Raw genomic sequence first — 15,630 nt, 5'->3', positions numbered from 1 at the left:
ACACACGCACACACACACGGACACGGACACACGGACATGGACACACACATGCACTAATGGACACACACACAGGGACACACACACACACACACACACACACACACAGACTTTTGTAGGGTGTTGCCTTGCCCAGGCTTCTTGCTGTTTATTTCACAGAAATTTGGATTTTACCAAAGCAGATGATTTCAATGCTCTGAAAAATGGATTCTGGAAAAATATATTGTGATCTACTTAATTTTAATGAGGAAGGCCCTGTCTATTGATACAAGCTCCTAGTTCTTGAGCTTTTTATGAAGTCACTGAAATCAAAAGTTGTTCAGTCTGAGACTTACTCTGGAAGGGTCTTAAGCTCGTGACACTTGACAAGGCAGAACAAGGCTGTTACACCTCACTCCATGCTGCTTATAAGACAAATTATTCTGAGCCTACATCTGACATGAAATAGTATATGTGCTATTGAGAACAGAGTCTCACCAACTTTCTTTGTATTATAAACCATGTTCATATTTTTCTAGTAGTATATATCAGTATGTGATGGGTATATGCACCCATGACATCTAAGAAATAAATCTTTTTTCTTATTGTGTAAAACATTTTGATATTTTCTTTTATTAAACTTCATTAAATTGATGATTTGTGATTTAGTAGATTAATTTTATGGTTCTCTTCTGTGGCTGTTCACAATATTGCATGTGTGATACTGTGTGTGTGTGTGTGTGTGCAGAGAAGGGATGTCATCAGTGAGAAAAAGCAGAAGGAGACACACAGGAGTGGGAAATGTTGCCGACCCGAGGAGACAGAGGGAGGGGTCAGCAGGAGGAATCAGATGATGTCAGTGGGGGTGAGAGAGGAAGAGGTCTTCTCTGTACCCAGCAGCACTGAGGGCTCTGGGGACAGTTGTTTAAATACCACAGAGAGAGTGGGGTGCAGATCACAGAGTTGAAAAGGTTATATACTATATTAACACACTTAAATCGAATGTGATCTGGGGCCAGGGTGTAAAATTGACTATAGTTCCAAACTATGCCTTGGCCTTATTTGCATTGCTTATTTAATCCTGTCCATCCTTTCAGGGCTTCTGCACATTGCAGTGACCAGCTCTCCAGCTCTGTAGCTGGAGGGTGTCAGCATTGCTATTCAAAGCAGGATGCTAATACAGTCTTTCTTCCTTTTGTCACACTGGAGATAGAATGTAGGAGCCTGAGCATGTTAATCAAGTGCTCCACCACCCAGCTACATCATCATTCCTCAATCCACCTTCCTTGGCTAATCATTTGGATGAAGCCTGACCATATATACTTACTTACCTTAGAAGAGTAGATGGCTTTTGGGTTTGGGGCTGGTGTCAACAGTGATACATGGAATTCTTCTGGGATGTCAGTAACTGATGCTATTTTATACTGGTGTGGACCACGGGTGTATAGGACTCCTTCAGGTGAATATTTCAGTTCCTCTAGAGTATACAGTCCAAGACCTTGAACAAATGCCCCTTCAATCTGGGACACAGAAAGACATGAAAGCCACTTTTAAAACAATGTGCTGACTTTCCACGCACCAGCAAAGGCTGACTTTCTTTTACATGAGTGACTCCCTCTGGAGTCCAGGTCTCTTAGCTCCCTGTGTTCTACCTGATGATGTGAACAATGGCTACCAAAACCCCTGGGTAGATTTCAGAAAACTATAGGACTTGTAAAAAACAATAATGCTTATTTTTAATGGTTGGATGAGTCATTTGCCTAGCAGTGATTTTAGAGACAGATGTCTGATGTCCCTGTGGTCTATCGCTTGTAAAAAATTATTCATATCCCCAATCTTTCAATGGATGGAAAGACAGCTCTTTTCTAGTTACTAAAGTGTCTATTACAAGGATGGTAGCAAGGTCTTGGATCTTCTCTTTCTCGGGAAAAGAGTCTCTCAGCATACATCTTTAGCAATGGGTTTGTATCCCACAATCTGTGCCCTTTTTTGCCTCATTTCAAAGTTTAAATTCTAACATCACCTGCTTATTGTTTCTTAGTTCAATAGCTATTTGAATTGAGTCTCACTCCATAAAAATGAGAGCCAAAAGCATTTTTTAAATTAGTGGTCAATGGGGGAAGGTTCAACCTATTATGGAAGGTGCCATCACTGGGATGGTGTCCTGAGGTTCTATAAGAAAGCAGGCTGAGCAAGCTATGGGGAGCAAGTCAGTAAGCAGCAGCCCTCCATGGCCTCTGCATCAGCTCCTGCCTCCAGGTTCCAGCCCGGCTTGAGTTCCTGTCCTGACTTCCTTTGGTACTGAACAACAATGCGGAAGTGTAAGCCAAATAAGCCCTTTCCTCTCCAACTTGCTTTTTGGTCATGGTGTTTCATCACAGCAACAGAAACCCTAACTAAGACACTGATCTGTCTAGGAACTAACTAAAATAGATTTTTACTTGACTTAATTTGTGTTTATACCTATAGTTCTATTCTACCTTATTATAAAATGGAAAAAAATCAGTTTTCTTGTCTTTAGAAATAATAAAAAATATCAAAAAGTGAGAGTCAAGGAAAAAAATCAATGTTTTCCAGAGGACCTAGTTTTGATTCCCAGCACTACATGGTAGCTCTCAACTTCTGTAATTCCAGTCCAGGGGAGCTAACTCTCTCTTTTGGCCTCTGTGGGCATCAGGCACACACGTACACAGACATGCATGCAGGCAAACACCCACACACATAAAAAACTAAAAAAATAATGTTAGGAACTATAAATGTTTACAAATGTTATGCAGAAAAGGACTTTTTGTTTGTTTGTTTGTTTATCGAGACAGGGTTTCTCTGTATAGCCCTGGCTGTCCTGGAACTCACTTTGTAGACTAGGCTGGCCTCGAACTCAGAAATCCCCCTGCCTCTGCCTCCCGAGTGCTAGGATTAAAGGCGTGTGCCACCATGCCCGGGTGAAAGGGACTTTCAAACGTTGAATTTGTTCATGTTGTAATGCAATGAACACTGGGGCTACATTGGAACCATAGTGAATATACTCCCTCGGATCTTCCCTGTGGCATTAAAGCTCCCAACCTAGTCCCTCTCTGGCCCTCCTCCCTCTCATCATGGTCCTGATGCTGACATAGTTTCAGTTACCCCTCTGCCACTAAGCACTTCCAAATAGATGACTTCTGCTCTGCCTTGAAGCTTAGACCAAAGTTTTTGGCAGTTTAACTTGGATCTCTCACACATAGGTAACTTGAACCCAACACACCCAAGTGGTACCCATACTTCCCTGTTTGAAGTGGGCACCCTTTAATTTGCATTTCTGCCCCCTGAGCACATTCTTAGGTGTGAAACAATGGAAAAAGAAGACAGTGAAACAACTTTAGAGAAAAGCTATTTGGTGATTCCCAGAAGATGGAGTTGCGTCTTCGAGCCTTTGTCTATAAGAGCAAACGTGGCTAGTGTTTGAAGTGTTTGTATATTATGTCTCGCTAACAAGACATTGCCTACCTGGCCTATGTCCACAGCAGGGTTTATACTGAATGATCCATCCATAACAATGTCAGTTCTAATGTTCTGTGGAGAACAAAAAACACAGTTGCAGTACAGACACCATTTTGTCAGTAATAAATGCTTTCTTTGATCAGGGCACACAGTGATTATGACAAGCCGTGACAAAGCTCTGCTGTTGGTAAAGGTCATGAAAATGCCAAACGTTACTAATTAAGATGTGTTTCTTGGGATAAATACAAATCAGGGATTATTGATTAAGTGGTGACCAAAGAGTTGTTGACATGGAGTCTTCTAGAATTTTTAAAATTCACAAGTTCCTGATATTAGCTCATCCTCCTACAAAATGGAGGTTGTGAAATTTTGCCTCAATCAATCCTAATATCATACAGTCATTTGAAATAATTGTTATAGAGATGAAGTAATAATGTTTAATGTAGCTATGAAAATTAACATATGAAGAAAACCAGGCCATAAAATTATATACATAAATGAGGACATTCCTATAAAATTGCAAAGATAATATTAAAATTAAATAACTAATAATACATAGCATGTTATTTTAGAATAATAATACTGTAGAAGAGATTTTAATAGCTTTTTGTGTATGTGTTGAAAATGTGTGGCAAGGGTTGTTTTTAGAATAAGTCATCCCATGTTTTGTCTTGTCTTGTCTTGTCTTGTCTTGTCTTGTCTTGTCTTGTCTTGTCTTGTCTTGTCTTGTCTTGTTTTGTTTTGTTTGAGACATGTTGTCATTGTGTAGCCCAGGCTTGCTTGAAACTTTCTATGTAGTGCAGGCTGGACTCAAAACCACAATCCTTCTGTTCTATCACCAAGGGTGTGAAAGAGATGCAGCTACACACCCAGCTGTGTTTTACTTACTGTGTGTAAGACCTGCAGCTAATGTTATGTGTCTTATTGAACCAGCTCCAGCGGCCTCACAGGTGGGCTTTACTGCATTTTACTCACTGTGTAGGAGACCTGTGGTTAATGTTATGTGTAGTGTCTTATTGAAGTAGCTCCAGTGGCCTCACGGGTGTGTTTTAAGGCAAATATTTCTTCTATAGCTTTGCTTCGTATTCCCCATTCTTTCTTTATGGTTTCTTTCCAGGAAGACTTGTAATTGAGAACCTCTTGTAGTTTTTGCTGGAAAAGTTCATTGACATCTGTATTCTAAAATATTTCCACAGGTATATTCTATTTTTCTCATATATACTTCTTATCAGCTCCTAGTCACTTTTTTATATTCTCTTTTGGGAAAAAAAGCCCAACTAGATACATTTCTTTGAGGGTCTTAAGCATTCATCTGAGTAATTTCCCTGCTGAATCCTTCTCATAGAGATAAGATGCCCCATTGGATGGATTTTTAAGGCATTCAGTTTTTCCCCGTGTGCTTTCAACTTCTGAGTAGCTAGCTAATCCCTAGTGGAGTCTCTTGTTTCCTTTTCAGCCATTCCACTCTGATAGTTTTATGGTTGTCATCTTGGTTAGAGCGGGTCTTCCATTAGTAGCTTTAGGTTTGACCACTTCCTGGTGTCTAGATGGCCACTGCAACTTTCTTTTTTTTCTTTTGGTTTTTCGAGACAGGGTTTCTCTGTGTAGCTCTGGCTGTCCTAGAACTCACTTTGTCCTCGAACTCAGAAATCCGCCTGCCTCTGCCTCCCAAGTGCTGGGATTAAAGGGGTGTACCACCACTGCCTGGCTGCACTGCAGCTTTCTTGAGACCCCAGAATGATCAGGAAATCTTGGGTCAATGATGGAGTGGATTTCAGTCCTTTTGCATTACAGAGTTGATTCCTAGCTTCCTTAGACTATTTTTACAGTCTGGTGGCTTTTGCCCCTCTTGTCTATGAGAGCCCTCTCCACAGTTGAGGGAATGAAGGCTTTCAGAGTGTATGTCACTATCTCAGTGTCACTAGGCTAGTGTATGTCTCACAGAGCAGGCCCCGTGATGCTGGATTTCATACCCTGGGAGACAGTGTCGCCCATGCTCAGTGTGCAGATGCTGCAGGGATCTAAACTATTAGGTCAAGTTCCAAATTTCCACAGAGACACCTGCTTTCCAGCAGTGGTCCTCATCTGTCATACAAAGACCCAAGCACCCAGCGTTTTGGTGACTTGTCCCTAATGCACCATGGCGCACTACGGATGAATGGAATAGTGGCTTGCTGGTTTGTTTTAAAATTCCTTCTGTTCAAAACCTAAAACTACTGTGATATGCTGAAAACAGAATTGAGTGAGAATTTCTGATTTTGTGGTTTTGCTAAACCATTAAGTAACACTCACGTGGATCGGGTTAGTTAACTCTTTAAAACCCCATACATTCTTATCGGTAAATGAGAGATCAATAATGTGTACTTTGTGGGGGTTTTATGGTGCTCAATGAGGTAATTTACTAGAAGGTTCTTCACTGGTTTCAAAGAGGTGCACACATGCTAGTGATGTACAATAACAATCTCTGTTATAGAATTATTGACAGACTCCAACTGAGACCAAGGATTCAGAACTCAAAATATGTGCTCAACACCAGGTCCAGCTCTGGAAAAGAAAAATCTGAGCAAGGCACAGTCCAATCACCCAAGTCAGGAATAACCACTGCTCTTCTTTCTCACCTCCTCACCAAATACCATCCGTGTCCACCTGAAGCACGCCTGAATCTGTCCATCTCTCCCAACCCCAGAGGATACTTGCTTGTACCTAAACTACTGTTTATTAAATATTTGTGTGGGATCTGCAAACGACAGTCGGCCACGGTGTGTTCACAGCACATTTTTGCACGTGATTCCCACTTACCTTGTGAGCTCCCGTCAGACAATCAATTTCAACCTCAGAACAGGCAGCTCCAAAAACAAAATAGGGAAAAATGTCACCTTCTCCCTTCTCCCAGTCCATGTCAGCTTGGTAACCCCTGAGAAGATAAGACACAGCCTGTGGTCAGGACAGGTGCTTGTCAGCCAGACCTTCTCTATGAATATGGAGATGGGAGAAAATAGAGTTGGCTGGAGGGGTAAAGTATTCATAGAATGTGGAGTTTCTGGAAATCCTGCCAAGTACTTGGAGTAGAGGAGAAGAGACATCACCTACCATGAGGAGGATCATGCTCCCTATGTGAGGTTTCAATAAGACTTTTGACCTTAAGCAAGTGTAAAACCTAAAGATCTACGCATGCTATATTGTTTTTTTTTAATGCTCTACTGCATTTTAAGTGATTACAACTGTGAAAAGAAAAAAAATTCACAGTTTTCTTTTTGAAAAACTACTCCTTGGTTTCGGGAGAGCTGTGTGCTTTTTTTTTTTTTGGTCAGATGTGAAATGAAAATGAATTCAAACAACAGCATCTCTCACATCCAGAGGTGGTGGGGGTGGCACTATCCCTTTTTCGATATGCTGTGATGTTACTGGAGACCCAACCCCAATAGATATTTGATTTATCACTGCTTTGCAAATTGTGCTGAGCAGCCATGGGGTTGATAGGTCTAGCACCTCCCTGAAGCTGGAAGAGCTGGGGACAACATGTCAGTACAACTGTTTTCATGGGGCTGGGTCAGCTCTCCTCAGTGAAGCACACTGACTATTGATGTTGCTCTTTATCTCACAAAGATGGACACAGAGGTCCTATGGTCTAGTGCATCTCTCCAACTTTGAAATATTTTCTTTGTAGCCAAGTTTTCATCTGAGATCAAAGCGTTTGGAGTCTTGCAGTCTGCTCAGCAAGCCAACTTACAAACACTGACTCGGGAAAACCCACAGACTCTTTTTATTTCTGACATTTATCACTGTTTTAGCCATTGTGTGGTTCCATGACGTTAGATATGTCCTCATAAACAACCATCCCTACCGTCCCTTCCAGAACAGGTTAGGTTAATTGTGTTCTGTATTTTTCTATGTAGGGTCTTGCTAAGTAGCACAAGCTGGCCTGAAATTTGCTATATGACCTAAATTATCTTAGAACTCTTGATCAGCCTTGGAAGTGTCAGGTTTATAGAAGAGTGCCCCTATGCCCATGGACTTTCGACAATCTTGTGGTCTCTGCTACTGTAAACTCTTTAAGGCTAAGTGTCATGAAGAATGCAGCAGAAGTGCTGCCTTTGTAAGGCTGCATGTTCTAACACAGACCTTTGCTCTGTGGAGTCCTGTACCTAGCCTTGGCTCCAGACACACATAAGAAATTTATCCTTTTAGGTGCTGGCACTACTCCCTATAAAGCTCATTAGCTCACTTTAAAGCATGTTGTTAACGAACACATCTTTATAGAAAGGTAGTGGCCAGATCTTCCAAGTCTGCCTTAATCAGTGCAGCTAAGTGATCTTTGAACTGCAGTTTCAAGTTGCTCTTCTACAGTGTTGTTTGGTATATCCACCCATACGAGAGGAAGGAGTTATTTGATGCTGCCAGTTGATTAGATACACGGTCTCCTTAGTGTCCTGTCCTGTTGTGGGGGTATATGCTTGTAGTAGTACATCATTAGGATTCCTGGGCTGATGCTCTACAACCCAATTATACAGGGTTAGAATGTCCATGTCAGACTTGGATAAATGAAACATGATAAGAAAATCTATAAAAAATGGTTATTCCCTTAACCTTGTTCAGAACTCAGCTTCTATTTAATTGTTGGGCACACACATGGCTAATTATAACCACAACCATAACCATATTCACAATAATAACCCACAGTCCTTTAGCTCCTGGTATACCTCTTCAGGATGGCTACCTCCCTTTAAACCCACCATTCAGGAGAGCCTTTGCCATCCATGGTCTTGTCTATGACAGCACGCAAAGCTGAGTACTCTCACTCTGCTTTCTAAAGTTCACCCTTTTCTCTGAGTGACTAGCACTTGGAGATCTTCTTGCTGTGAGCTGTGTCTCACCAGACAGACACACCAGAGCTAGTAGACATCACCAGAATACACCACTATTCTCCCCCAAATCATAGAAGATGTGTCCATGTGTACTCATGTGATAGGAGCATGAGTTTTCTGTTGCTTCTAGTGAAGTATCTATTGCCTACTTGGGCAAGCATCCTTGTCTGAGAAAACTGTTCAACCGTCTTTCAGAAACTTCTCATACTATTTGTATGGAACTATTCTGGCCTCTGACTTGACTCATAACTTCTAAAACCAAAACCCCATATGACAACACAAGAGGGTTGGTCACAAGAGACAGGCTGTAGGCAAGATTTCTGAGGAACAAGAGTATTTAAAATCACCAAATTTTGGGTCATAATAAATACCAGGACCCAAATCATTAAGTATTAAGTAGATGCTAGACAGTACTGAAGGCTTATAAAAATCCCTATACCTCATTGTCAACTCTACACAAAGGACCATTACTGCCACGTACTCCAGTTGAGTCAGCTTGACAGGCTGTGAAGCCTAAAAGCCACTCACGAGGCAGAGAGTTTCAAGGAAGCTCACCTCCTGGAGTTTTGGTGTTCTCATACTCATACTTTATTCCCGAGTTAGTCTGATGTATGGATCTATGAGCTCTCTTTTAATATTTTATTATAAATGCCCTTTAAGGTTAAATTCTGTTATAGTTAGTTTCCCCAGTGTTCCAAGATCCCAGAAGCTGCCCGAGCTTAGAATCCTGTGAGAAGGCAGTAAGGAAGTTAACCTATTCAGTAACTAATTAAGCATTACAATAGACGGAGCCAGTGGCTCAACTGGTCTGCAGAAAGAGCCAGGGAATCTCACTGAGATAGAAATCTTTAGTACAGGCTACATTGCATTAGCAAAAGCAAGTTGGTATATTCTCCTGACAAATGGAGATTCTCCAGATAAGATAAGAATTTAGCAAGGCCTAGGAAATTAGGGGTTTGTGTTATTGCATTATTCTTGAGGCCTGCCAAGAGCAGAACCCCCTGGTGCTAGCCTTCACAAGGTTCAAAGGTATTAACACTAAAGTGTGAAATTCTTGCCTGTCATTAAGCTGATCCTAGGCAGGACTGCTTTTTATTTATTGTAAACATTTACCTGGTTCCTGCAATTCCTTTTGAAGTCATTCCTTTGTTTTGTACCTGGTAACTTCAATGTACCTTGCCTGATGTGACTTCCAACCCCTTGTATCCTCTGTACTATAAAAAGTTTGATGCTCAATCTGACAAATACATTCAGATTCTACACAACCTCTCCTGTGTNCATCTGTCTGTCATCTCATCTAACGCTTTGCCCACCTGCCACTAGAGACCCGTTCTACGCAGACATAGGGACCCAGAGGGTCTGCGGCACATTACAGGAAACCTGAAACCTATAATAATAATAATGTAGTAGTGTGTGTGTGTGTGTATCACATATATGTTATATGTTATCATATATGTGTGTGTTATATAGTGTATATAAGTATATATGTGAATAAGAAATTGAATTTAGGAAACTGTGGGACTCATCTCAAAATTATCTACCTTTATGGTAACATAGCACCCACTCTAATAAAAACATTTCAGTGAAAATGAAATAAACAATAGACTTCACCTTAAAGATATAAACAACTGAATACTCCTTTTTCAAACTCTGTGTATCCTAAAGGGATAAGGATTATGATGACATCAGTCACCTCTTACCTAAAATATCCAGTGGCCGAGAGGCTAATGCTTTGAATAAAAGCTTCCTTAACCTGAAAAAGAGTAATTCTGTTTTCAAAGGATAAAGACAAAGATGGACAAGAGGAAAAAGCAAATACCTCCTGGCGGTAACACTCTTCCTTACTCTTGGGAATATGCCTTTGCAAGATGAATATGGAGCATACTGTCAGGTGAGGACCTGCTGCCTGCTCAGGGAGTATGACTGACTCAGTCTGACTTACTCTGAAGAGATAGAATTGTTGGTTTTGTGGATTTGTTTACAGACCAATGGAAAAGAGATAAGAGGTAAATTTTGGTGGGATCTGAAAATGTAAGCATCCCAAGCAAACTCTGATGAGGTTCTACACCTTCCTGTCCCTAGTCCTGGAGCACTGGCATTGCTCTGAGAACAGAGCTGCAACGATGGTCTGAAAAATATGTATGTACACACACACACACACACACACACACACACACACACACACACACCCCACACCGTTCAAATTTCAAAGGAACTCAGTGGAAAATGAGGAAACTTTGATAGATGACCAGTTACACAACAATGTCACTCAATGGGTCCTATCTGCCACTGCTCCCTAAGGGTTTCCTTTTCCAATGGCACTGATTAAATAAACATTGTGGGGGTTGGTAGTTTTCTTATCTGGGCCATGCTCTCACACAAAATGTTTATTTTGAAAGGAGAACAAGTCTCACCACTCAGAGAATACCCATCCTCTGTTCTTCATGCATATGTGAAATATGCATGTGCAAAGTAGCATGCAGTTGTTGCCTTCACTGAAGAGGCCTTTCAGATTGGACCCCATGTGACAGCTTCTCCTGCAAGGACTCCCCTTAAATGTAAAGTTTTGAAAGTGGACTAGATGGTGTAGGTTTTTCCTTCCTTGGCAAATAATCATCTATCCACAAAGCTGCCCTTAAGAATACATTTAACACCTTTGAGCTACTTCTGCAAATGAACCAAGATGTCCATTCAGTAAGAGCTGGTATATTTCAGATCCACATCGACCCTTTACTCTTGCTTAAATGGTGTAGGGGCTACTAAATGTGGCAGAAGAAGCAGATCCTGAGTTCTACCCAAAGCTTACATGTGAATAAGTGGACCAGATAATGTGTGTTCCTGGATAACCAGGACTATTCCCTGTTCTATGCTTCCCAGGAGAAGAGGGACCTGGCTGGACCTGATGTTCCGTGGGATGGGTGTTTCTACCAAGTGGTCTCAAGAGGCTCTGTAGGATTCAGTCACACCAGGTACTCACCCATTCTTCCCAGGTACCACTAGGATTCTGCCTGATGATGGGTTCCAGACGCTTCATAAGGATCTGACAGGCATTCTGTGGGATGGAGAGGACAGTAAAGTGACTGAGAATTAAAGGGCACCTTCCAGACATGATCCTGCTGCCCTACTGCCTGTCCCTGGATTCTGTGCCTCCCTCAGTTGTCCTCATGTGATTTCTCTCCAAATCTTGGCCAGGACCCTAGTCATTCCTTGTAGTAATGATGCTGATGTGGAGTTTTGGGGGCTGCCACAGAAGATAAGAGGGAGCTCAGAGGGATACAAACTCTTTCTCTCAGTGTAACCACAGTAACTTATTTTATTATTTTAGTTTGTTTCTATGTCTATGTTTCATTTAAGGTTTGACAAATGTCCAGCAAAGATATGAAACCACTACCCAGGGAAATGGACACTAAAGCGGCTCCCAGATCATGTGCTGGGCCATACAGAAAGGCAACCTGGGGTGCTACAAAATGAATTTAGAGTTTGAACATCTTTTGCTCTCCATGGCCTGGGACCTCATTTATGACCTGAAGATATCAGCAATGGGCAGCCATATCTTCCACTTTTCCAAGGTCAAGTCCCACCTGCTCTTGCCAACTTGGACTGGGATCACTGGCTCCCTTTGACCTCCAAAGTGCCTTGGCTTGAATGAAGTTGACATTCTAAGTAACCACCTCAGATGGTTTTCTTTTAGATTAGGTTGCCATAGCACTGGTTGCTATCTCAGGAGCTTTAGTCCAGAAGCAATCATCAAAGCGTGTGAACACAGAACTTGGGAGTCCAGCAGCTACTGAGTCATGGCTACCAAGTTCAGCTGAACCAACCAGATACAAGGGCCATTGTCTCAACAAGGCTGCTCTGCCCTACCTAGAGGGGAAGTGTGTGGTGGTTTTGTGTGTGTGTGTGTGTGTGTGTGTGTGTGTGTGTGTGTGTGTGTGTTGGGGGTAGTTTCAGCAGCACTTTGGAACTTCATATTCGTATGCATAGAAAGAGACATGAAAGTGAAGAATGGAGTCAATTTGCATTTGAAGCATTCAAAGAGGAGAGCTGCCTGCTCTGATGTAGACTCTGCAATCTCATTTGGGACTTCTCCCCCAGCCCCTACCTCTACAGACACCCACAACAGTGGGTCATGTGCTGTTTTGTACTCCAGATGACTCTTCAGCCAAAGGGGCCTTGTCACTTGCCTTTGTGACATTAGTGTCTTAGGGTGTTCTTGAAATATATTAAGCAAATATAGACTTTATACTGCTAGGTAACACTCTGGTGCCCACTGTTTTGTGTGGTACAGAGAAGCACCGAGAGTTGCCGGTCTGCCTCCTTCTTTCTGAAACCTCTGTGAAAAAGCACCAAGAGACATTTTGTAAGTATGAGGGTTTGAATACAAAATAACCCAGTGGCTCATGGTTAGGGCCCAGTTGGTGGTGCTATGGTGGGAGGTGTGTCACCAGGGGTGCGATTTGGGAGGCTATGCCTGGCCTCTGGTCCCTTGTCTTACACATTCCTATGAGGTAAGAAACCTCCACTACCATGCATTTTTCCTGCCATGGTGTTCTGCCCATCTGTAAAGCCAAGCACTTATGGGCTGAGTCCCCACCAAAAAATGTTGCACTAATCCTTATGTTTATGTTAGGTGGGATGGGAATATACTGAAGAACCAGCTCCTCTGTTAAAGGGCTTAGATTCTCAGGAGTGATAGGCTTCTCTCCTGGGAGTCAGTAAGCTTATCACCTGAACAGCTCTCCCATTGACATCAGCACCGGTGGATGCTCCAGTGGTAACCGTGTTGGGGACAGTCACAGTGCTCATCTCATCCAGGTGTATATAAGACATAGGTATCTTTAATTCACGGCTGGCCACCTGTCCGGAGGAATAGACAGATTATACCAGTCCAAACTGTAACTGGGACAATGACTTACCCCCCTCTAAAATGTTTTGTTATTCTCTTAACCTTCTAGAAAGTTTTGATATTTTCTTAACTCCATTTGTTTGAAAAGGTGAGAATGATGTTTTGAACACACACACATATATATATATATATATATACACGTGTATATACATACATATATATGTATATATATACACACATATACGTATATGTATATATACATTTATATGTATATATATACGTGTATATGTGTGTGTATACACACACACACACACACACACACACACACACACACACACACACACACACACACACATATATATACTCAGAAAGACCTTAAAGGGCCTGTCTCTATCCCTGTCAGATACCAGAAGCTGGGGAAAATCTCCCCAGGGCTATGAGGCATGTTTTGCTGTAGGGACAAGATCTTGTGAAGACAAAAACAGATCCTCCATCTCTTTACCACCTCGGAGTCAGTTACTTATAGCATGGCTAGAGGAGGCCCAGTCATGGGCTTCTTCATTTTACAAAATGACCACAAGCAAATGGATTTGTCTCTGGAGATGGAACAGGTTGTCTGCGGTCAGGGAGCCTAAGCTGTAGGTGCTAAGTATGTGCATACGTTGTCTGGAAATGCTGGTTGCCCAGAGCCCAAGCTTTTGGAGTCGTGAGTTCTTATGGCTGCTGTAGTCAGGGGTCAGGAGCCACTGAACCCATGGGAAGCTGAGTTTTAGCAAAGTGCCTTTCACTCCAGAAGGGAGGCGAAGACTCCTTTCACCTCCCAGCTGACTTATTTCCAGCTGATCCACTGAGAACAAGTTGGGATTCTGTGGATATGTTGGCTATTGGTCAACATATATGAAGCCCAAATATGGTCCCATACAGAATTCAGGATATTCCATAAGCTCTCTCTAAGACAATTGTGAAATGACCTCTCTCACCTGTATCATTTTGGTGTTAATACCTTGTCCCAGTTCAACACCACCATGAGCAACTAGTACAGACCCATCTGTGTAGATCTGGACCAAAGCAGCAGCCTGAAACAAGATTAGAAATCTGTTCTCAGATTGTGGTGAACTCCAACCTAGCTGGTGGAAACTTAGCTTGCTCTCGCTCAACGAGGTGAGAGTAATAGTGGTTTTGGAAATGTCACTTAGTGTGGATTACCACACATGTCATTAATTAATTCTGCCACAAGATTACAAGCCACTGGATCATGCACTTTGTTGCCTTTCTCTTTTTCCTTTCTCTTTTATTGTCATGGAGACAGAGTTGTGCTATATAGCTTATGCTGGCCTCAATTTTATAATCCTGCCGCTTCAGAGTCCTGGGTGATGGGATTACACAAGTGACATGAATCTCACATCTTAAATGCATGAATTTTATTGTATATAAATTCTATCTCAATGGGGTTGTTTTCATTAAAAAGTTTCTGGCGGTGAATGTGGTTTGTCTTAGTGCAAATGTATTGAAATATTTAGTTATTTTTCTAATTAGCATGTTTAGCATATTCTTTTAAAAAACCCGTCTTCATGTTATGTGCATATGAGTCTTTTCTGTATGCCTGTGTACCATGTACATGCCTGGTGCCCAAAGAAGCCAGAAAAGAGCTTTGAGTCCCCTGTCTAACTCTCTTGAGTTGTAGACACTTGTAAAGACCAAACCCAGGTTCTCTGCAGGAGTAGGAAGTACTCTTAACCACCGAGCTACCCTTCCAGCTCCCATTTATCATGTTTTTACTCTTCTTTGATGAATGTCCTTGTAGAACTACCCTCTCAACCTCCCCAGGGGTGTGGGGCAGGTTTGGAGTGGCTTGCAAAGGCTATTTTGGCTCTGACAGTGTTTCAGGACTGCCCTCTCCTACCTGCTAGACCAGGCGTTATTATTTTGTGGGGCTTACTCTGAGTTGTCATGAATCAGAGAGTGGGTGCTGTCCCACTGATAGAGTAAGCTGTGCAGTCTATGTGTGCGATATGTGTCTCATCCATGGGGTGACTGCCCCTGGACAGGAGGAATTTTTCTCTGCCATATACTCCTGCCCTGGGACTATCAGCTGGCCCAGAACTGAAATGATTACTACCATATCATTTCCATTTTGCAGATGAGAAATGACGACAACGAGAGCCAGAGCCTGTCAGGGCCACACAGCCATTAAACATTCAAATCAGGCACACACCCAGACCTTCCAGCAGCAAATCTCCAGATCACAACACTTTGCCTGGATAAAGTCATCATTCACCCGGGAGGTGCTGGAGAAAGTGTGCTGAGTTAATCAGGTTCAGAGCAGGTGATTACAGGGGCTTCAGAGGGGACATGGGATTCCCAGGGACTTCAGAGGGGATATGGGATCCCCAGGGGCTTCAGAGGGGATATGGGATCCCCAGGGGCTTCAGAGGGGATATGGGATCCCCAGGGGCTTCAGAG

The 15,630-nt window shown here is 42.3% G+C and overlaps 1 protein-coding gene across 2 annotated transcripts in view; it reads right to left on the bottom strand.

Annotated features, from left to right (window-relative positions):
* Window positions 1-15,630, bottom strand: part of LOC110301976 (aldehyde oxidase 3) — an 89,598-nt gene that overhangs the window by 11,213 nt on the left and 62,755 nt on the right. Inside the window, exons 27-33 of one of the 2 annotated variants that reach the window (XM_021176186.2) lie at window positions 14,148-14,243; window positions 13,050-13,178; window positions 11,299-11,373; window positions 10,022-10,074; window positions 6,256-6,370; window positions 3,463-3,528; window positions 1,308-1,496 (exon numbers count right to left, since the gene is read on the bottom strand). In XM_021176186.2, the coding sequence (XP_021031845.1) occupies window positions 1,308-1,496; window positions 3,463-3,528; window positions 6,256-6,370; window positions 10,022-10,074; window positions 11,299-11,373; window positions 13,050-13,178; window positions 14,148-14,243 (723 nt within the window). The remainder of the gene's footprint in view (window positions 1-1,307; window positions 1,497-3,462; window positions 3,529-6,255; window positions 6,371-10,021; window positions 10,075-11,298; window positions 11,374-13,049; window positions 13,179-14,147; window positions 14,244-15,630) is intronic. The other variant, XM_029479649.1, reaches the window with a different exon arrangement.

The sequence above is a fragment of the Mus caroli genome, chromosome 1 (assembly GCF_900094665.2).
Source record: "Mus caroli chromosome 1, CAROLI_EIJ_v1.1, whole genome shotgun sequence".
Lineage (NCBI taxonomy): Eukaryota > Metazoa > Chordata > Mammalia > Rodentia > Muridae > Mus > Mus caroli.
Note: the sequence above shows the minus strand (reverse complement) of the source record. Positions and strands in the feature narration are given on the sequence as shown.